General features: G+C 36.0%; 1 protein-coding gene across 2 annotated transcripts in view; it reads right to left on the reverse strand.

Annotated features, from left to right (window-relative positions):
* Positions 1-294: 294 nt before the first annotated feature.
* The window catches only part of LOC112463336 (calcitonin gene-related peptide type 1 receptor), a 23,440-nt gene continuing 419 nt past the window's right edge, over positions 295-23,315 (reverse strand). The window contains exons 2-10 of one of the 2 annotated variants that reach the window (XM_025029692.1): positions 18,599-18,705; positions 11,841-11,932; positions 11,066-11,192; positions 10,229-10,455; positions 5,706-5,876; positions 5,168-5,291; positions 3,554-3,595; positions 3,379-3,462; positions 295-2,112 (exon numbers count right to left, since the gene is read on the reverse strand). In XM_025029692.1, the coding sequence (XP_024885460.1) occupies positions 1,837-2,112; positions 3,379-3,462; positions 3,554-3,595; positions 5,168-5,291; positions 5,706-5,876; positions 10,229-10,455; positions 11,066-11,192; positions 11,841-11,932; positions 18,599-18,705 (1,250 nt within the window). In that variant the 3' untranslated portion in view covers positions 295-1,836. Of the gene's footprint in view, positions 2,132-3,378; positions 3,463-3,553; positions 3,596-5,167; positions 5,292-5,705; positions 5,877-10,228; positions 10,456-11,065; positions 11,193-11,840; positions 11,933-18,598; positions 18,706-23,315 lie in introns of both variants that reach the window. The other variant, XM_025029693.1, reaches the window with a different exon arrangement.

Below are 23,315 nucleotides of genomic sequence, written 5' to 3' on the forward strand. Positions count from 1 at the left end.
TTGCGAGGAAATACACGCGATGGATCTTGGTGCTTACGTCTATACATATAAAGGACTTTTCATCAAGAATCTACTCTAATTTGATAAAGTAAACCTATGAAGGACGTCAGTAATTTTTCCTTTCGTTTAATGCATAAAATACTTTTCATAAATAATATTTTACTTGCAAAACACGCAAGTATATTCATTGTTTGATATTTTAATCTTACCTTCACCGTTATATTCTAATTTGATGATGTTTTAAATTTATTCATGGAAGAATGGTAATGTATATTTGAGAAAATAATCATGGAGTTAAATCGAGATTGGTTAGTTTATTTGTGTCCTTTCGCAAAATATATTAAATTTTTTAAACATTTTTCTTGAGATTTGTTTCGCTTGCAGAGATATGAATTTCTTACAATCATCAAGATTATACACGCTATATGTATATAATATTCACATTTTACTTTTTATAGAACTGTTTATAAATAATCGACACATTACATAGAATTTTGTATATGTATATATATATACACACACACACGTAACAAAATGATTGTACGATATTACAATTATATACGAACAAAATAAGCCTTCTTTGGCCATTGTCATTTTCGTCGAAGAAAAGTTTAAAGTTCGGAAAACATCTTTAAACGCTATACGCGTACCTAAATTTAGGATTTTTTAGATTTCGAGATTCCTGAAAATTCTCGAAATCCTTTTGCAATTGCTTTAATCGAACTCTTCTTTTAAGTTTCACGAAATTTCTTCGTCCTTAATCTATAAACTTATTCTCGAAAATTTAATTTGTTTTATTCATGATTTTTACAGTTTTGCGATCTATTTTATGACAGATATATCTATTTACGCACAGTTAAGACTAGTATGTATGGTATCGACATTTATTATAATTACAAACTTCTTTTATTAGAATTGCAATGTGTCGCGAACAATGAGTTTCAGCATACAGTCGATCAATATACCTATATAACATTACATAGATGTTGAAATATACATATACAAACAAATTACATCACATTTAGTGCGAAACGATTGGCCAGAAACCCTAACGCTAATAGATCACTTTTAAACATTGCACGGACAAAGAATAACTCTTCACTAGTATAAAAGCGACGATCGTATGATCACCGATATGATTTTTCTTCTTCATCAAATTAATACAAATTGTAACTATGCACATTTCTATCTGTTTCGTTATAGACGAGATTCACGTTACATAAAAATCAAAATCTGTTAAAAAAGCGTTCCACCTCTCTCTTCGCAACATATCACTATTTTTTCCTTAAAAAAATAATCATGGAGCTTTTAGAGTTCGGGGTCTCATTATTGGTAAATTTTTTAGGACTTAGACTTTTATGCCCACGAGTATTATAAAATATCTTTGATCGCGTCTTTTTGTAGCTCCGTTTGATATTGAGCGGTGGAGCGAAGCAGTAGTACAAATCTTTTTTTTTAAAGATAAAAAATAAAAGGTTTCGTGCGAATATTCGATGCGAATTTAAATCATTCCGTTACATTGCTTTTCCTTCTGCAGTATACCAAAGAGAACCGTACGTATACATAATGACAAAAGGAAGGCGTTCTCTTGACGAATGATTATATTACACGTAGAAGATAAGATACGCTATATCTTCTGATTTGCACCGGTTTACCGTTATTAACCCGTAACTCGTCACACATTCGTGAATCGCGAATCGCGACGTGATAAATTCCGCCGACTCCGATTTCTCGCCCATCTCGCGAAGAGGTGCCTATCTTCGGGATGAGGGAGAAGTGATTTTCTATGTGGTCCCATAGCGCGATCATCCCCGGTGCTGATCCGGTCGGTCGTCATCAACACTGCGTCTGATCGCACTCATCGTGGGAAGTATCGTCGCCGTCGCCGTCGCCGTCGCCATCGCCGCCGCCGCCGCCGGCACCGCGTTTGATGAGGACCCGCGTGTGATTGTTGTTGCCATGATTACCTGGCCGACCCGTGGCGATCATCTGCACAGTCTGCTGCTGCAGCTGCTGATCCTCGCTCGACAATCGCTTATTACAGTCGTCGTCCTTCGGCACCGCCGACGCTGCCGGCTGATAGTCACACCTTCTCCTCTCCCGCCATCGGACCTGCGGTCGAGCGGATAAACTGAAACAGTCAACGTTCCATAATGGACTCGACTCGGGCACGCTGCTGTCACTGGCACGATACGGACGGATCATTCGTATACACATATATATTTCTTTTTCCCTTTTCCCCTGTTTCATTCTCTCTCTTTCTCTCTTTCTCTCTCTCTCTCTCTTTCTTTCCCTCCCGTGGACAACACATGATTAGTGGCCCGTTAAAAACGCAACATCGCCCCATTAAAAACGGCTGGCAGTCCACGTCACGTGGGTTAGTATGCGTGTGGGTTAGTACCGTTGGTACGCGGGTGAATTAGTCACAGGAGAGGGACTGATCGTGTGCGTTAGTCCGCATCGCACCATTGACGAGTCGTGCATACGGGAATTTCCAATCGGGAGACCGTTACTCTCTCCTCTCTCCTCTCTCTCTCTTTCGTGCGTCAAGTGCAAATTCTCGTTAAAATTGCAAGGGTGTGCTTCATCGTTCCCTAACATCAGGTATAAACGTAGAATAGTTACGTTCCAGGACATTCTAGATTACTATTACTTATTATGGCACGTAAAACGTAAAATGGTCCATGAAATTCTGTACTCGCGATCGAAGAATCGGTGGATTGAGAGGAATTGATAGAAATTCGTTCCACGCATACTTGTGCAAATTCCGAATCGCCAAATTCACGAATGCTTTGAAATAATTTAATTCGTTTTCTTCTGTTTAAAATTAGAGGATACAAATTTTGGATAACAATTATAAAACATATGGTACAATACATTTTTTTTCCATCTTACATTGGGGACAGTATATATTGTGCAAACCTCACGGACATTTTCATGATCTTTCGATGATACTTGAAACTAAATAAAAAGCATGTCTCATATTCGTTTTTCATTTACATTGTGTATTAAAATAGACAGACAGATTATTAGCATAAACGCCAATTAAATGTCAAGGGAAATTATGACGTAGCTATACTTTATCTCCTCGAAAGGATTAAAGAGATTACTAATATAATCGTTCGTGAGTTATACAAAGTAATGGAAGTATGCTGATAAAAGATTTCAAAGGGCGCTGAATTAATCCACGATTTCGGAGATAAGGAATTCAATTCCACGAAACCGGGTTTCCTGCCACTTTCTCTTAATCCACCTGGTTCTTCGCTCAGTCTTATTTTTTGACGGGTGTCGTGGAAAGGTGGGCGGGAAGCTTATAAGGCGTCGTTTAAATCGATCCAATCGCAAGAGAACCCTGTACTTTTCGTCAATATTCCATACCGAGACTGTTGTGGCCGTGCAGGAAGTGGCTCGTTTTCGCAAAAAGGCGTTGCCATCCCACTTTCTCTTGAACTGTGCTATTACCTGTACAACACCGCGAGAGAAAATATCATTACATAGCACGAAAGTTACTCCGAAGGCAGTAACGACTGTTTCCGTAGTCATAGGAACTTACCTCGCCATTGCAAAAGCAGAAAAGCACAGCCACACAGAGACCCTGGAAGAGAGAAATTACATTTTACCTCGACATCGAGCTCGGGAAAACGTTTCCGAAGAAAATTCCCGTCGACTTTATCACAATTTCTTTTGCATGAGATACGGGGTTTTCCGATTAACTCTCAAATTTAATCGTATCGCCAATGAGCTATGAAATTTTATTCCCTTCTCTCATTTCACTCTACATTATTATTGTATGCACGGAAAGTTGCAATATGCTAGATAAGACCAATTCGATCTTACTTTTTCTTTTTAACGGCGAGGTCAATATTTTAATAGCTACCAGATTATACATGAATATCAGTTAAATTGGATATTTAATTGCTGTATTTAAACTAACTAATTTGTGAAACAAAGCATAAATGTTTATATTTCAGGAAAACTTATATATATTTGCGTTTCCCATACATTTCCTTACATACTTTTATTTCAAATCACTTCTGTAGATAGATAAGGAATAAATGTAACAAAGAAATTACAAAGTTAATCGATCGAAATTACTTTTTGGAATGTTTCTCGATGCACGCGACACGCGACATTGTTAAGATATATGCGCATATATGCGTTCTAACGACCATGTTTTTTCAGATATAAAATCGTTACACCGAAAAAGCTTTCAAATACCAAGATAACTGATTCACTCGACAGAATCGTTCAATTAAATAGCGATTCCATCGATTTTATACGATATAAAGCGATTATATAACAATGCGCAGTCATGTCGGCAGTGTCGTGCGTGAAAGCGCAATTTCGCACAAAATTTGATTGCTCGATACTCGTATTGCTTCGGATGAGAATCTAAAAAGATATCTCTCTGTCCTTGTGTTTACGTCGAGAAAAAAAATGTAAATATTGCTCAAAGAATTCATCGTTGTTGAATTTTTAGGTGCAATAGCATTCGAATATTCCATATATAGTGGGTACCAGTATTTTTTTTCCATAGTATACAAAAAGTCATATCTCTGACTAAACCGAGTGGTTAAAAAAAAACAAATGACTGCATCATGTTTCAAAAGATATGATATACGTTTGTTTCTAACTACAATTCGCTATTTGATTTTGAGACTGGAGATTTCCACGAAAGATTAAAATCCCGTTTTTATTGCAGAGAGAACACTTTGTATTCATCGGATTCGATCATATTTGTAATGCTATATGTATTTCAATTATTTAAATTGGCGAAAGATAAAATTTACTTTGTTAATTTATTTGTTTGTGTGATACATTTTATAATATATACGTTATATACATGAAGAATTTCCGCAATATATAATATGTAATAAAAATCAATTTTACATTGACGAATGCGTCGAGATATATGAGAGAGTAGGCTGCAATAAAGTACAGTGCATATTAAATGCATGAAGCTATCCGATGCATGAAGCTTTCCAATGTACGAAGATTTATAATCTTGATTTGATATCTGTTCGAAACATATGCCATGAATGCCATGATGCGCAATAGCGCAATACGATTTTCTGAATACAGACCCATTTATATATATGATTGTGTATAATTTACTTTATATCGCTTTTAATTGTAAATCAATACGCAAAGGTTTAAAAGTACCAACCTGAAAAGAAGCTGTGATTGCGGAAAGGACTTCGTAAAATTTCTCCCAAGGATGGTCCTTTGGTGGCCGAAACGGAATTACTAAATAGTGAAGGCCCAAGAGAGGCACTAAAAGTAACGTGGCCCTGTGATAACAAAATATTAAACGTCGTCATAAATTGTCAGTATTGTGAATAATTATTGTAATTAGTTTGTAATGTGAAAGTATAGTGTTCTTTCGTTAATAACAAATTATCAGCAATTACTTGTGTTTCATTTAAATTAATCATATTGACATTTTTTTTCGTAACAATGAAAAAAGACTAAACTGTGACACAATTAATAGTATTGGATAGTATTATTTGGTGAAAGTTGACACGTGTTTGTCAAAATAATTCGCTGATAATTTATCGTGATTAAAAAATTGCATTGTACATGCTCGTAAATCTCTGTAAAAGGGATACGTTTGTTACGCTCTTTGTTACGTTCTTTTCGTGCTGTCATGTCAATGTACAATTTGACGTGAAAGGTAGCATACAGAAAGTGAAAAATTCAACTACCTGAAAGCTTGCAGCATAGATCGTGAAGGGCGCGTTCCAATGGCGGGACCGGCACGTAACTTCGTGAGAAGTACCCTCACGATATTAAACAGGAAAAGCAGATTCAACAAGGTGGAAACGCATACGGGATAAATCAGCGTGTTCATATAGTTGCCCTCGTTGATCCAGCACCTAATCGTAACAATAATTTAATTCGTTATTTATCCGTTTATTTATAATTAATATAATTAACCTGTTAATTCGTTTACTGGCTAACGTAACATCATATGTTATTATTTTATTATCTTAATCATGATGTATAATTCTGTCCATCTTACAATTCATGTGTTCTTTTTAATTGGTATGTAAAGACATGAAAATTTATATTCCGAATTCTAATGAAGTATATTGTAATAAATTGTGTGCACGGTTTTTTCTAAAATTTTCTTTCAAAAACGTTGAATACCGCAGACGCATCATGTCTGCCACCAAGAAGATTAATGAAATGTTTATTGGTTCATTACAAAATACATTCAACATATAGTTTTTCTACTTTCATTGAGGAATTGCTTCGTGCACGAACGTCGTTATCTTTGAAAGTTACACCTTTGACAGATTGATATATTGTGCATGTGTCATTCGTCAGATACAAACCCGTATATTTAACACCTTTATTAATAAGGAAATAGGAAGTATATAAGAAAGAAAGCGTTCGTGTGCATCGAAGATGATCGATCGTACCTCGATTCTTGTGTGTACCTAAGTATATCCACATTCGTGTGTACAGACGCTTAATATAAATCCCTATTCTAACAAACTTGATAGGAAGACGATGAAAAATGTCAAGGGAATAACTTCGCGATGAGCTCTCTGTAATAAATACAAAAGGTAGAGGAAGATACATAACAGATTGGAGGTTCGCTGCTATAGATATTGCCTTAGTGCCTTAGTCCGGTTATAAAACATTTACCCCACGTGATAGAAGGAGTATATTGCAGAAATATATATCGACGAAAATAGATGGATAAGCGAAGAGTAGCGGATGCTGACGTCGAATCTTGTGTAAAACAATCACGAGAAGACTCTAAAAATAAAATCTTTCCTTCGCGGTATAACAATATATAGATATACATATATAAAACGACGAATATAAGTCAAAGTTAATAACAGACGACTGTATTTTTATCGAAAAATTTGAGTTACTTCTCTCGATAAATAACTTGTTAAATAGACGATTCCGATCGATCTCAATGATCGTCGGCTATTAGCCATTGCTAGCAAAGTTATTTCTTATTTAACATAACAGATTGCATGCTTTAACGAAAATACCGCCGTTATCGTGACATGCGAACGTTTCCGTAAAATTTCCGCATCCACAGTAACGATCGACTCGACAACATTTGCTTTCAATATGACATTGTTTTCATCAACTTGATACTTTATAACGTGGCGTCGATGTGGCTCGTTGTCGAGCCGTTTATTTCATCAATGTTCCGATATGTTTCAATCTGCGTCGCTCGTAAAGCTATTCGTATACACATATCCGCGGAACGGATGTATGAATATGTTTCTGGCATCTGTGGTGCAAAGATCGAGTATTCTCGTGTTATTTCATATAATGGTATGTGCCGTGTAGAGTAGTTTTCAAACAAATTTTAATATTTCTACTGAATAATCATTTTAATTAGCCGGTAACAGCTGTTATATTGATAATGAATGTCATGAAAAGCCATTTAACATACATATCGACAGACATAAAATCGAAATTGAAACAATGTTATTCAATTAGTAGAAGTTAATTAGATTTTATTTGAACTCTAAATAAAGAATCAAATAATAATACAAAAAATACGTGTACTAAAGCGTATCCGATTAAGATACAAAATGTATATCTGAGGCTTGTAAGATGATTAGTTCTAGTAAATAATATATGATTGAAAAACCATCATGTTCTACGATGTTGGGCCAATTACTTAATATAGTTATGTACTTGAAATTTTAGCGCAGCGTGTTGTAAATTTAATCTTCAAACTCCGTAAAAGTTTTAAAGTCGAGCGACGTACAGGTGTAATGGATGCCTTATAGTGAACTATGGCACGATGGACCATGACATTCGAAATTGCATAACGTGGCATATTCATCAAATGTTGCCCTTTCATTAAGTTCACGACGTTCTCTGGCCTTTATATTTTGTGTGAAACTCACGTTGCGGAAACTTCCGGTAAAGTAAAGTACTTACGCCTGCGCCGCGCACTATAGGAAGTTACGAGACGAACAAAAAAAAATCGTCGCAAAACGCGTGCACGCTATACACGCATACCTCGATGAATTATTCTTCCAAAAAAAAAAGATAGAACAACAATACTTCTTTTGTGACCGAGACCTCGCTTTTAGTAAAGTAACGAGGGTGCTCAAAAGTGCTGATTCAATCTCGGAGATTTTCTCGGGTATACTTATGGTATAGAAGAAGGTAGCGGTATGTTTTATTAGCCCTTAAATTTCTGATCGCATCAAACTTCGATGAAAACTCAAAAAACTATGAAGGTAAAACTAGATTAGTCAAAATATTACTTAATCGTTTTAAATCGTGATACAAAAGAATAACTGAATAACGTACTATCGCAAAATTTATATGGATATTATGCAAAGTTTTATAAAAATACGTCTTTCTTAAATTTCCTGGGAAAAAAAAATAGAAAAAGAAGTAGGGATACAAAATGTTATAGCTTTATATTGTTGATCCTGACAGATATGAAAATATTTCTACCTTATTTCACATTTCCACCATTTTTCTTATTACTCTTATATAGCGCGGTCTTCTCCGTATACAAATTCATGACTTAAAAGACGATGGCGTCTTTTAAGATGGTTCATGCACAAAGGATACATGAAAATCTTTTGGGGGAAAAAGGTTTCTACAGTAATTTATGTAAGATACTCCTCCTATAATGATCGTTGGCTATAAAAAGATTTCGCATAAAAAGGTCAAACGTGAGATTTAGAAAAGTTTTAGATAAGAAAAAAAGGTCTTTGGGATCGTTTACTGTTTTCTTACATGATTTAGATACAATCTTAATGTACTTCTTCAAGGAAAAATATATAATTTTCTTGATGATTCTATCGCGTTTAATACAAAAAAATTTTGTTAAAATTAAATATAAAATAAAATATTATACAATTTATCAGAATATTATTTTAACATAATAATTTGTAAACTGCCAAAACATTTTGTCAATTAGGTATGCAAAAGAAGACGATTACTTTGTTTATATAAGCATACCGATTTCTCAGCATGTATATATCGACAGTTTTCGTTCGGCTATCGTATATAATGGAACGGTAATGTGATTGTCGCACCGTGGTTTCGATCTTCTACCACGGCACATTTAGCTATCGTGGCTTCATGGTGGCGGACATACCTAATTTTACCATCACGTACGCAACCGACCGCATGCTGTTCTTGCTGAGAAATTAGAGTAGACCGGCACCCTTTCCGTGGTCGGTCGGTGCCACAGGTCAATAGTCTCCTTCAACGAATCCCAAACACTTCAATTAATAGGCTCGTTCAATTCCCGTAGTCGTTTATCGGAAACGCATTAGTATTACAGATCCGAAAGCGAGTTTCCTTAATTCGGCACGGTCATATTTTTGCACGCGCTACGTGCCTAACCAATTGGAGAAACATTTAGAGATTCCGTTTTTTTTTCTTTTTAGTTTCAGTTTTAATATAATTCTAAACGGAATTGTAATAGAGTCACGATTCACCAAAGAATCATGATTCGGAATCCGTTACATACATATTTAATATTTCTAATTTAATGTACATTTAATATTTGTCATACAGTATCGGTCAAAAGTTGCATCATCTTTAAAAATATATAAAACGCAAGTAAATTATTTTCCTTGTATTTTCCTCAAAGCATTTCTATCGAAGTGTGAAATAACAGTACTAAAATAAAATTCGATGATATATATGTACGTCTTTCTTGATTAAAGTAACGAGTTTCCTGTTTCCATAAGCTGATGTATACTCTCGACCGGTACTGTATAAGATTTGCTTGTTGGAATCTGTGTGGTACCTAAGTCTGTTTTAGCATTCTTCAGCATTTTTACAATGAAAGGTGTTTAACGCTATCCCTCATAAAATGTGAACCTCAGATAAAACTAACAAGAAATATGTTAATCGATTGTCGGACCATATGTGTTATTCGTTTCTTTCCCAACACACAATGTTTGATTGCAGGAATGCTATACAAGTGAAGTTTTTAATTTCCATTCTATAAATTAATAAATACGATATTGCATTAACCAGTTCGAATTTAATGCCAGAAAAAAAATAATAAAATGTAAATGCGACAGTAACTTTACTTCTTCTGCTTATTATATACGATAAAAGCTTTTTTAATCCACTGTGAGATTCAATCTTTTATTCGATTTTGATTTTTCTTTATCTATTTTGTGCAACAAAAGCTTCTTTTAATGTTGTTGGCATAGTAGAAGTACGTTTTACAAGCGTGACTGACCATTGATAAATTATTACTTACTGCTCGGTGTCCGCAGGGTCGTCGCTGGATGCACGTAATGCTGTGTATAAGGTGACGATTACAGCTGGCACTGGCCACCCGAGTCCCATCAGCCAATTCACTAATTTGTGCTCGCTAGTGAATGCACTCACTAGCAACGTGTGCAGGTAGAAGCCTTCGCAGAGCATCCAAGCGTAGTTTGTTAATAGAAAGTAATGAAGGACTACGTGCAGAACGCGACATGATATCTGCAAAGTACGCGCACGACAGTTTATGAATGCCTCTTCAAAGTCACTCAAGTCATATTCGCTCTTGCGAACTATCCGAGTAATTGTGCTACATTAAGCTTAAATATAATATAACAATGTTTCCTGATGACGTCGATTTTCTCCATTTTTTAATAATTCTATAATCAAAAAAATTGTTATCATTTTTAACAATTTTCTAATTACATTATTCCATATATGTATCATTGAAACATATTCTCTCTCGTATTTAGCTTCGTATCACAATTAGTCTGATTAATTCTATTATTCTTTATATTCAGTTTATTTTAAATAAACATCTATTTTCCATCAGCATAGACAATTTTTAGAATTTTTATAAATTGCAATTGATACAATTTTTATTAATTGTAAGCGTGTAGTCTTTTTCTTTTCGGTACATACTTAACAATTAACTAAACCGCTTGAAAAGAAAGAAACTAGTTTTAAAGTTTTAATGATAGCACAAATGCTCTATTTCCGTTGTCTTAATAAATACATATCTTGAGTTATAAATGAAACATAGTCCTTTATTTTCATATATCTTTTCCCTTTTTTTATAGACTTTTACAATATTTATATTCTTAATACGTACGCCATTATTAAGTAGTAGATCCGTATTCGCTACTATGAACCTGTACCAGACCAGCCATAAGGCATTGTTGAACGCAAACGAGATGAATAGATTCATATGCAGCGTAATCCGTGCGCATCTGAGAGATCTGCGTGTAAAGAAACAAGAAAGTTCTCTCAATCGCACTTCTCTGAAGCCTTTTCAACGAATCCTAAACTTCATGTTACAGAACAGTAAAGAAAGATCTAAAAGTGTTTCACTACAAACAATTGTATATGAATGACATCCGTCTAGATTAGGTCGCTAAACAGCATACTAATTTGATATTTCGAATAGAATTAATAGTCTACGTCTTTGTTAGTCTCTTCAGTGATAAGACTTACTTATTTTCTAGATAAGAAACATCTAAAACTTGTTCAAATTAAATGACTATAATATATATGATATAATAAATAATATAATAACACATTTTAATTTTTCTAGAAATAGATCTAAATTAAGAGCTTTTAATATTCACAACAATATGTTCTTTTAGCCTTTTATCTTTTGAGATACTTCTTAAAAAGTAAACTTCTTGCTTTCAGATTTTGAGAAACTACGAGTTCTGTTATTAAATTAAAAAAAGATATTATATATTTCCTCTTAAGCGATCCAATTTAATCGTATCTCAAGCGCAGGATACATCTGAAAGTAATTCTCCAAGTTTTTGCATTAACGTACTCTAGCGCGCATACAAATTTTAATATCCCGTTGAGATAGCAGAGATAATAACAACGTCGATAAATTTATAACTTACCGGAAGTACGTGAGAATTCCTAAGGAAAGCAATAGAGCTACCAAGGATATCGCGTATCCCGCCTCGTAGATTCCATTTATACTTTGCTGCCACTGTAATCATATTATCAAAATTTAAAACTTCATTCTCACATTTCAGACCAGTTTGATAATTTTTAGAGTGTTGCCTTAATTTTTATTAATCCATATTACGCGAAGGGCGCGAGTTACGATCTTATTATTTCGTCAGAAAATTTCACAGTTTCAGATTGAGGGTCGACTACGATGTAGTAGAGAGCGAGTAACGCGAATCTGACCCCAATCGTTTCTTTGATTAATTATCATGTCGCCGTTGCAATCTCGTTGCGCGTGTACCGTAGAGGAGGCTAACTGCCATCCAGATTTGTTAAACAAAATTATTTTTATTTTTTAGGAAGTATTCTTTCAAAAATATAAATTTAGTAGATAATGTAGCTCAAAATTCACGCAGATAAAACAAATTTTTCGTATTAAATGAAAAGAAGTTAAAGAAGTTGTTTCGAAAATAAGAAGAAACGATTGCAAAACAGAGAAATAGTGTAACCAATTAATAAAACTTTATCGTGATAAAAATATTGAAAAAGTTGTGAACGGTATTCTCTTTTTTTCTTTTTAGTATATTTCAGGGCGAAAATTTCCAGGACCTATATAACAAATATAAAAATCTACATTCGAGAAATTTATCCAAGTCAATCACGACTCTCCTATCGCTCTCGTAAACGCATTTTCGTAACAATATTCAAACCTGAAACTAGTTTTCGGAAATGCTACGGATTTTGTGAATGTCAGAAACTCGATCAGAAACTCGGAGCTCAGACTGAAATCATAAAAAAACTACGAGTCTCACGCAAATCGATTCTCCCATTTTTTCGTTCCGAAATATGCACGAGCAACGCAGTTCGCCTGGCGTTGTCGTTTTAAAATTCATCCGCTTACGAGATCCTCCGTGTGCCTCGGCCCCCTCGCAACCGAGCTCGCAACCAACATATACTTCCTTTACGCCGTCGCATGCAAATCTTGCCGCATCTGCAAAGCAAAGTCGGCTAGTAATAGGGCTTCGTAACGTTGTCCTATGTATGACAAATGCCTGCCAGGCACGAAGTGTTTATGAGGCTCGCCGTCCGAAAAACATGCCTCATGACCTACGTCGAGGACGGTCGAGCTTGAAAAATTAATCGAGCTTGTTTCGCGTACGGAAGAAAAATTTGTGCTTTGTCCGAAAGCCCGAGCGTATAATCTCGCTCGTTATAAATATGTAAGACAAGCAGATGCTCCGCGATTTGCCATCAAAAGAATCTATTCCCGTATTTATTAGAAGTGGATGATGATAGTAGAGAGCCTGGGGAAAGGCATTAACCCGTTGTTCCCCGCGAGACCGGAAGCAGCATTATTCTTAACCGCCACCGTATACGAACGCGAACGTCGCGTTACTTATTAACGCTACAGTTGCACGAAAGCCTACAAGTCTGCGCTTTCATGGCACACTATTCATGGATAAGGTGCTGCAGCTTAAATCGCGCGCAAATGTGAATTAATATTTAACTCGGAATGTATAAATCTCTTTGCAGTATAGGCGTTTACGCGAATGCTCTCAAGACAAAAAAAAATTTTTTTTAAATGAAAGCTACTAGATATATGTATATATGTGTGACTTGATTCTTTTATCGAATAATTCTTACATGTTATTACGTTTCACGAAATATAATTTGCTTTGGCAAAACTCGTTGTGAAGGCGATCTAATTTTCTTATAATTACCATATAGCCATTATATCATCGAAATAAAGGCGAAATATAACGATTAGCATAGCGATTTCGATATATGTAAAATATAGTGAGAACATTTTGCTGTTAATTCTAAATGGGATAAAGCAACGTTTCGATATTAAGTTTTCAATTTCAGAAGTCGAATAAGCCACAAAAGAGCCAAGACATGTGTATATCGAATAGGATTACGGAACACGCGATTGAAAGCGAAACATGAAGAGTTCATATCTTTAATCGAATCGAAAAATATCATAATTATGAAAATTAGGTCCACACCGCACAGCTTTAAACGGATTTCACGCCGTGCTACGGTAGTTGGAGCTAAATAATTCATGAAGTTCGGGTATACGCAGTCTCCGGATACTCCGGATACCGGGCTCTATCTTGAGATTACACGGCACTTGATACGTTAATAGTGTAGGTAGGTACGAGCCGGGTCTCTCTTCTTTCGGCTGGCCCAATCGGATTAACGCGGAATCCCGGAAATTATACCGCTGTTGCATGCGGGGACACGATAAATTTTATCTACGCGAACAAAGCGATAATTGTATCCCACCGTTTCACCCATGTTTATTATGTATCGATAGTGAGGATTACACTATCTCCCGCGCTACATTGCAGCTTATTGTCGTTTGCGTCCGCGATCCCGTTAATATTAGGAGATAGATGAATCCTCAATTTCGTACATGTCGTATTGTCGAATTGAAATCGAGCTATCGCTGTTTACCGATCGTATTGGATTTTGGTGCGAAGTTCCCGCTGCGAACGCAATGAATTCGCGCGAAACGTGACAATATCGCGCGATACCATCAATTTCGACAATCGAGAGCTGCAAATCTATATAAAATAATAAATCAAAACGATATAAATATTTACACTTTATATTGCATATTTTCAATTATTACACGGAGAGAATTTTCCCTTAAAATTTACCCTGAAATCATGGTAGTTGTGGGACAACATGATTTTAAGAATTTTTTGTGGAATAATAAATAATCTTTTCAGAAGTTTATGTTTTTACTCATATTTTAACTGTGTATACAGTGGCAAGCCCATTTTTTAAATTATACGTCACTATTCAATATCTTGTAACTTCACCAATTTCTCAATGAAATTTGAAAGACATATTCTCCAGATATACTTTTAAATAATATATAAAAAAAGAAAAATGGTATTTTTATAAAGTAGAAGAACTTTTTAACTAAATAATATTATTAACTTCAAACACTTGAAACTAATAATGACTCTAGAATGGGTCATACAAAGAGTCAAAGAAGTAATCTTCAAACTAAAAGTAATGGAAATGCATCTAACTATCTCTTGTCCCTGGCTTCCATTAGTTAATCTCTATGATTATCTCTCTCCCTCTCTAATAATTAGAACTGGAAATTTAAGAGAAAGCTTCGGAGCAGTTGCTTTCCGCGCGCGGAATATAAGAGAAAATACAGAGATTTTCAAGAAATAAATTTCAGAACTACGAATAAACAGGGAAATCTTGTTTATTATTTAGACACAAGTCAATGCAAACGAGGACTTATCAGGACCTATATTGGTCCAACTGCAAACTTAATGAAATATCATACAAGTATTACATAACATTTTATTGCAAATTTTATATAACCAAGTACGACCCTTTCGTTCTTATAGTTCTATCTTCTTATTGTTAAAAGTATAACAAACGTCACATAAATTTTAACTATGGCATTTTAATTGCAAGTTAAATAATTGTCATCAAAACGTAATCTTGTGAATAATAATGTCGAAGAATAATTATGCAAACAATAATCATGCGCAAAGAATAATCATGCACAGAGTAGTTATAGTGCAAACATCATACATGACCGTCACATGACATTTCATTGCAAGTTTTATATAACCAAGTTGTGCAACTCTTTCGTTCTTCTTTTCAGTTCTTCTTACTCCTTGCTAAAAGTGTAATAAACGTCTGTCACAGAAATTTTTCCGGAACTTTATTCGAACTTGGACTTTCTGTGAAGTTGTTATTTTTCCTGGCACTTAATAGGTCGCGCAACGGCCAAACTGCATTAAAATAAATAAGTAACTTGACACATATTTCTGATCATGCTACATTGTCGATTGTAGCGCATTTTGTGCAATTTTATAAACAGCGCTTTTAGATAATAAATGCGTTGCAAGTTGCAAATGATTTCCTTTTAAAATAATTGCCAAACAAAAGCGAGCAAGTTTATACTGACGATGAGAATTTCAATCAATTTACATGCTTTCGGAGGACGGGATTGGTTCAGTATACAATTACCGTCCAATGCATTTTAAGTGCGTTTATTTCCATAAGCCGTTTCCTAGTTTTACGATAATATTTATCTTTAGAGTCCAGATGTTGCAGATGTTAGAAACGCGAATCGATGACGATGTGTAAACGTTCATCGTGTATAGAAGTGAATACAAAGGCTTTTGTCATACCGTCGCAGCACTACAAGCGCAAAGAATCGGTTTCATTTGAACATGCAACGGCGCGGCGCGTACGCGACGAGAATTCAGCTCACGTCAGACACGTGTAATTTAAAAACTCGGGAACAGACCGCCATCTCCGCGAGAAGCAAATGTATCACTGTGTAATTTGCAAAACAAGAAAAAAGAGAGAGAGAGAGAGAGAGAGAGAGAGAGAGAGAGAAAAGAGATAGATAAAGGGTGCGTGCGCGCACAAAGGTAATTTGATTACGACGGCGTATCATTAGTGGAGTCTAATGAATCCGTTCGCAATTTCGTGTTCCACAGAATAAGTGCCGAGATTAGAAGGATTAAGTAAACAGGAAGATTACTCTGATAGAAATCACTCAGGCAGATTACCTCGCTGGACAAGAATGGCAACGCTACATGCAAAAATACATATATCCTCTCGAGCTTTTCCGCTAAGCCGTCTGGCCTCGTTCTCTGGACCCGAAAGATAAGTGCGCGTTTTATCGTCGTTCATAAAATAGAGTACCACGAAGTATTTTTCACCATTTCGTGTCCTTCGCATCAAATCCCTCACATTGTACAAATAATTTTATAATTGAGTAAACTCGTGTGAGCAATCGCGTCTAAATTGTAATTATGCGAAGAACTCGGTTCGGTATATATCTAATATTGAATTAATTTTCATGTTAATTATTTGACGTACAGTAGGATAGAAAATTGGAATGCGAAATACTTGTTATGTTGTTGATAGCTTGGAAAGTTTGATCTCTAAAATTAGAAACTGAATAAAATTGAAGAATTATGCAGGCGGTCTTTCTTTTCTTTTCTTTTTTTTTTTTTTTTTTTTTTTTAAGGAAGAACCAAGTTGCACAATATTTAAAGTTTTTCTTACGTTGCTATTACGTTGCTTCCTCAGTTGTTTTTCTCTAAATTTATCAGCTATTAATTTAATTAAAAAATTAATTTTGCTGTCCCTTATTTGTGCTAGTAGTGTTGTTAAAATCATCAAAACGTTTCTTGCTCTTTTCAAGCTTTCCACATCCTTTCGCAAAGTTTAAAATTCTTCACTCGGTGCTTCGAATTTGTCTTCGTTTCATCTTACGGTAACAAAACCTTGCTGTAAGAACTCGAAACGGGCTCCGTGGCGAGCATGGCATTATGTTCGCAATTTTAGCAGCGTCGCGATGAAAAAGGCACGAGTATCGACATTGACGTCAACGCGTGTTAGAAGTGAATGCCTTCACGATGACGTGATGGATACACTAAGAGAGAGGGAGAGAGAGATAGAAGCGGCTTCGACGAACACGAGAAGCGGCTATGACGGGCCACGTTCTAAAGGATGATCACGCTATGTGTATCGGTACCGAAATGAAGCTGGTCCTAATGAATAGAGCGCGGCTCGTCAAATACATGAGAAGGGTTGACACGGATGGCGTTACGTAAAAGCGACTCCTCGCAAGCGGGAAACGGGAAACGCTTCATCGTATTATCGTACTGCCTCACGCGTCAAAGGCACGTTGCTTTCCGACGTTAATCCTGTAAGAGCGGCGCCGCGCGGGCGTCGAAAAATTTATAAAGGGCGTAACTAGCGGCACGAAGGTCGCTTAAGATTAAAATCCATTTGTCTCGACGGATAAATCGCTTTGCCGCTTTAACGGTTTCGATACATCAGAAATATCTGGAGAGATACTGGCCGTTAAAAGGATAACATTTAAAGAGATTTACGTATTGACAGAAACTGAGAAATTCAGGACAATTTCACGCTCGTTTCATTTCTATGCCTCGCGTTCTCTTTTTGCTGAAATTTCCGGTGCGCGCATCATAAATCTGTTTCACCGAGCCGTCACAGTTGCAGCGACGAGAAATCAATTCTTCGAAAATAAATCGCAAGAAACGTTTTTTTTTTTTACTCTTTTGTTTTCGCCGTAGCGTTATTATCCGAAATGACCGAAATATCGACAATGCTCAAACGAATAATGTATAGCAGACCCCGCCGTATCGTCCGTTGCAAGTTGCAAGGCAGATTGCGAAGTCGCGTGATCGCTGAAATTGTTCCTCTGTGCGACGTTGCGATGCAAAATAAGTAATACTCTCCCTGTCGGATGCAGCGTGCGTGTCTTTCAAATATTTCAACAAACGCGCGCGTCCCGTTCGCTCAAACGATATTAGCTCTCCGGCGAATATACGAGTCGGCTGATCGTGAGCCTTCAGGCAGAATAACGCGGAATCGAACCCATATGTCAGAATGGCGATGTTCCGCACGAGACTGAGAGGATGTAAAACTGGGACTCGCGTGTGAGAATTTGTATGTTATTTCCCAGAGGGATTAAACTCTTCCCCCCCCTCCACCTTCTCCTTCGCGTCATCCGATGATTTTAACCATCGAATTTTTCAAATATCTTTAAAGGTCGCGATCCCTTTTATACGGCAATGTTCTTCGATATTCCGTCTCTTTGACGTGGTAAAGCTAGAGATAACTTTAATATTCAATTTATTGTATACGCGAATAGAGGCAAATACATTAAGAAATAACTCACCCTCAGATCCTGTAGATTTACACAAGTCGTGTAATTGCTCCATATTTGATTAGATTCGGGATGTCGGAACCACGTACCGTTCAGCTCGCAGTATTTGTGCGCCATCACTGCAATAGAAAGTGTTGGAATATCAAATGAGATGTATAACGTAAGGGATGTTGAGAAATAAAAACATCGTTGAAAAATAAACATCGGCATTTATCGATTTTTTAATTACCAAACCTTAGCGGCATCCCTGGTAATAATTATTATTAATGGAATTTCGCACGACCAGTCATTCTCTATGACATTTTTGATATTGGAATTAATTAAAAGTACCTCAATTTTTTTCACTTTGATTAACAATACGCTTTATACTTCAATGCAATTTTATCGCTCCATATGCAATTTTATTCGCTATGCAAACAAGTAAAAAAATGTATGTGCCACAAACCATGTGCCTTAAAAGAAAAAGAATTTACATGTGATTTATATCGTTTCGACGTAACATATTTGTCAATGGTTAAAAGAGAGGTGGAAACGAAAGGAGAAATATATATCCTGACGCTGATTGTGTAATCATCCACGAAGTTACGTCAGCTTCTTGTCGAAGCTCGTTCAAACTTCCGTCTATCTCGACGAACAACAAGCTAATTTAAAATTTCCCGATGCAGAGTAGTTTGTAAAAACTGTGCCGGCGGCGCGGCGTCGCATGAAGAATCAAGAGCTTGGCGGTCCACCCATTAAGCGGATAGAGAGGTAGGATTATTCCTCTTTGCGCAACCACGATTTAATAGTTCAAATAAAACAAAATGCAAATTGAACTTCAGTCCACTCTGCACTCCTATGAAACGCCCGCGCCGCGCCGCCTGGTTAAACTTATATCTTTGGGAAAAATGAACTTTGACTCGCGTAGCCACCTTCTGGCGTTTTAATGATCTCTTCGCGCTCTTTTCCAGGCTTAATTAGCTGATGAGGTACGATGTAAATATCCGGAGTGTATGCAAGTAACTGCGAGCTAATCTCTGTGCGTAATTACCTTTCTGTTTGCCCGAAGCGCACGCGATCTCTGATCTTTATAAATTTTCACAAATAGAATGACGTGGTAGTCGATTTAAATAATAATACGTGATATGATTTATAAAGGTAAAAGAATTGGAAAAATAGATAGAAGAGACATCGAAACCATATGTTATACTTATTGTGCGCTTCAATTATACAATGCATTGTAGATTGCGAGGAATAACATGTTACTTTGTCAATCGGAATATTATGTACTATATACAAGAGCAGAATTACACCCACAAACGACCGTGTCGGCAAGCATGGGGCGGCGATTAAACTCCATTCGTTGTAAAGAGAGTTGTGGGGAAAAGTACATTACGAAGACGCGACCGCGAGAAATGGCATGGTCGCACGCAAGAGAGTCCGAAACGATGCGAGTCTTTCCTCGAGTATTACGCCGTAATTCGCCGCAAATGGCGCAAAGCGAAATAGCGTTTCACGTAACAAATGCATCGCGATACAACGTGAGTGAATAATGCGGCGCGCAACTTGCTCCGACAACAACGGAATATTAGAGTATATTAGAGAGCGAATCGCCGTAATTCGAAATTCCGCCAGGCATGCCCAAACTCCGGAGCTATATATCACAATAGTAACAGTTCTGGACATATCGCCTTCGAGGGAAATCAATTTTCCCTCGAATATATCCAAATTACGTGACGCGCGTCGTCACGTGCAAGCAATTTGATCCTGCAAAGTCTACCGGTTATTCTGGCAATTATTTCTCTTTCGCTAGCCACGCTTAGACTTGCGGCTCTCTCTACTCTCTCTTCCTCCCTTTTCCACCCCTCCCCTCTTTCTCTCTGTCCCTTTCCATTCCAACATTCTGAAAACCATTAAAAATATCGCCGCAATTGTTCCACGGTGCAACGTATCCAATTTGCGAATTAACTGGCGCAATGCAGATCTTACTAAAAAAAATTTAGATAATTATGACTGGCGACGAATTAAAACAGATATAACATCTCCTGAATATTCTTTGAAATAGTAGCTGTTGTCCAAATAGAACACGATATTTCCTGGAAACAATTTATGTTTCATTTCCTGCTAATTGATCATTAGCGGCAATGAAATTCACGCACGTTAAATACTTTCGTTTGTTCTCTTATGGGCAGATAAGATTATAACATATGGGATGGGATTATAACATTAGAAATATGACCCCGTTTTGGTGAGAATGTTCATTTCTATAGAAGAAATTATCGATAACACCAAAGTGCAGTTTTATGTATAGGTACGTAACAATGGTTTTTTTTTTCGTAAAAAATTGCGGATTAATTTTTCAAAATTGAACTAAACCAATAATCGAACAGTGTGATATAAAAAATAGACAGAATATTCTGGAACTGTAATGATAAAATTGTGATATTATTTTATCAAACAATACATGTTACTTTTATTTTTGGGTATTAGTTATACAATTGTTTAAATTAAAACACTTTTTAAAGTATTAGTGAAAAGTTTTACACGTAGCAGATAATCTTATCAAATGGGTTAGGGTCTTTAACAACCATTGCAGAGAAAAGTGCAAGAGAGAAACGTGCAAAACTGAATAATTCGAATTTGATTGAAAAGCTGCGTTATATGCGATATGTTTATTCGGAAAGAGAAAGAAGGGAAAGAAAGGGAACGAGAGGAAATTACGCGCATAGCGCATAGCGATTATTTGCGAGCTCGTGTGGTTGCTCATTATTTTGTGATGAGGATCGATCGATCGCGCGAGTCGGAAGACTCGCCTACAAACCCGCCGGATGTTCGCCGAGCGTAAGGTATCGATGTCTGCCCTTAATTCGTCCATCACCCCTTTATTGCATCTTCCCTTCCGACAGGCGCCGTCATTACTTCACATTTATCTTCCCCCCAACTAGATGCTCCACCCAAGCTTTAAAAAAATATATGTACATATATACATATATACATATATATATATATATATATATATATATATATATATATATATATATATCGTCTAGTTCATCCGTATACATATACAGATAGGTATATACAGATGAATGCGCACACCCAGCATACACGCCGTGGCCTTTAACGCGGAGCTCTCTGTGGCGCGACACGACGAGATTTATTCGCGAAATTAGAATGGGAAAGCGCTCGTTAAAAAAGGAATGCGCGACGTTTAATTCCCGAATAAAAGCGGAACGCAATGCTTGTCCGGCGCACCGCACCTGCGACCTACGATCGGACAAGCAAGAAAAAAAAGGGAAAATAAAGAAAAACAAAAAAAAAACGAAAGAGTATGCGATACTCGGCGGTCCAAAAGCGTTTCACGATAATAAGGAGATAACGAAACGCCATTAGCGGCCGTTGTTTCCTGAAATGCGATCTCGTTGGAAGATAACAGTTTCGCTAGGGACTGCGCCCGCCTGCCTACGTGCGGGCATATGCTATTTTGCACCTCGAATCAGCATACCTAGTCCTACCTTTGACCCATTAACCATTCCGGACGGTGCGGTCATTTTAATTAACGAGATTAACAATTAACGGAAGGGAGGATATTAACGGGAAATATGGAGGATATGATTCTCTTTCCGGCAGAGTACGGATTAATTCCGTTTGGATTAGTAAATGAAACGACATTACGTTTATTCTATTTCAATGCAAATATTTTATAGATATTTTTAACATTTTTCTAAAAAAATCTCTAAATCTATAATTTTCTAAATAAGAATATCCCTTAACATCGATCTCACTCAGTAAAAGTTTCTTCAGCATTATTACATAATTTGCAAAATTGATCCATATTTTGCACAATATATTATCTTTAGATCTTTTTTCTTCTAGTTTCTTGCCTGACATTAATTTTAAAAATCATCTTTAATATAAGAGAATAATAAAAACAAGTGAATTTTAAGTGTTTACGAAATTATTTACGAAACCGTGTTCAAATATAAAAAAATGTAAATTGCTTTTTATTCCTATTACGAAGCATCAACATTACTGATAATGAGTGCAAATCTTTTATTTAATTATTGTAATATGCATTCTGTAATATTAATTACATCTCTGAATATATAATGTAAATGCATGATATAAACATAAATGATATAAACCGGTTTTCAATGCATTACATTTTCAATGCCTATCAAGAAAATGTAATAATAATAATAATAAGATCAAGATAATTATAATTCATCATATAAATAATACGTATTATGGTAAAAACTTACACATAATAAATACACGTAAATCAATATATGATGTTGTCTAAATGTACTTTTATTTCTTTTTTGAGAAATTAGTTTTGACCGCATTAGTTTTGACTTTCAGCTTCCCTCGGTAACAACTTATCAGGACAGAGGCTGAAGGTGATGAATGTTATAGTAGATTCCCTACAGCCCCAGACTAATATTACGAGCTCCCTAAGGACACGGAGATGACAAACCAAATGCAATTAAGTGCGTGTCCGTCGTAAAATCCTTCCTGTTCATCAATCCCGCCGTAATATGATCTTTTGTAAAGCAGCTATTATTAAATCACAAAAGATTTTGGTTTCTTTTGTATTGGATATTAAACCATGTTAAACCATATTACTCTTTAAATGTCAACCATAGAAATATTTTAGAATTTTAAATAATTAATTTTGTACATATTTTATTTCGTTTATAGATTATGTACAAAATTAATTATTTAAAATTCTAAAATATTTCTATGGTTG

The sequence above is a fragment of the Temnothorax curvispinosus genome, unplaced genomic scaffold (genome assembly GCF_003070985.1).
Source record: "Temnothorax curvispinosus isolate PA1 unplaced genomic scaffold, ASM307098v1 QBEX01013138.1, whole genome shotgun sequence".
Taxonomy (NCBI): Eukaryota; Metazoa; Arthropoda; class Insecta; order Hymenoptera; family Formicidae; genus Temnothorax; species Temnothorax curvispinosus.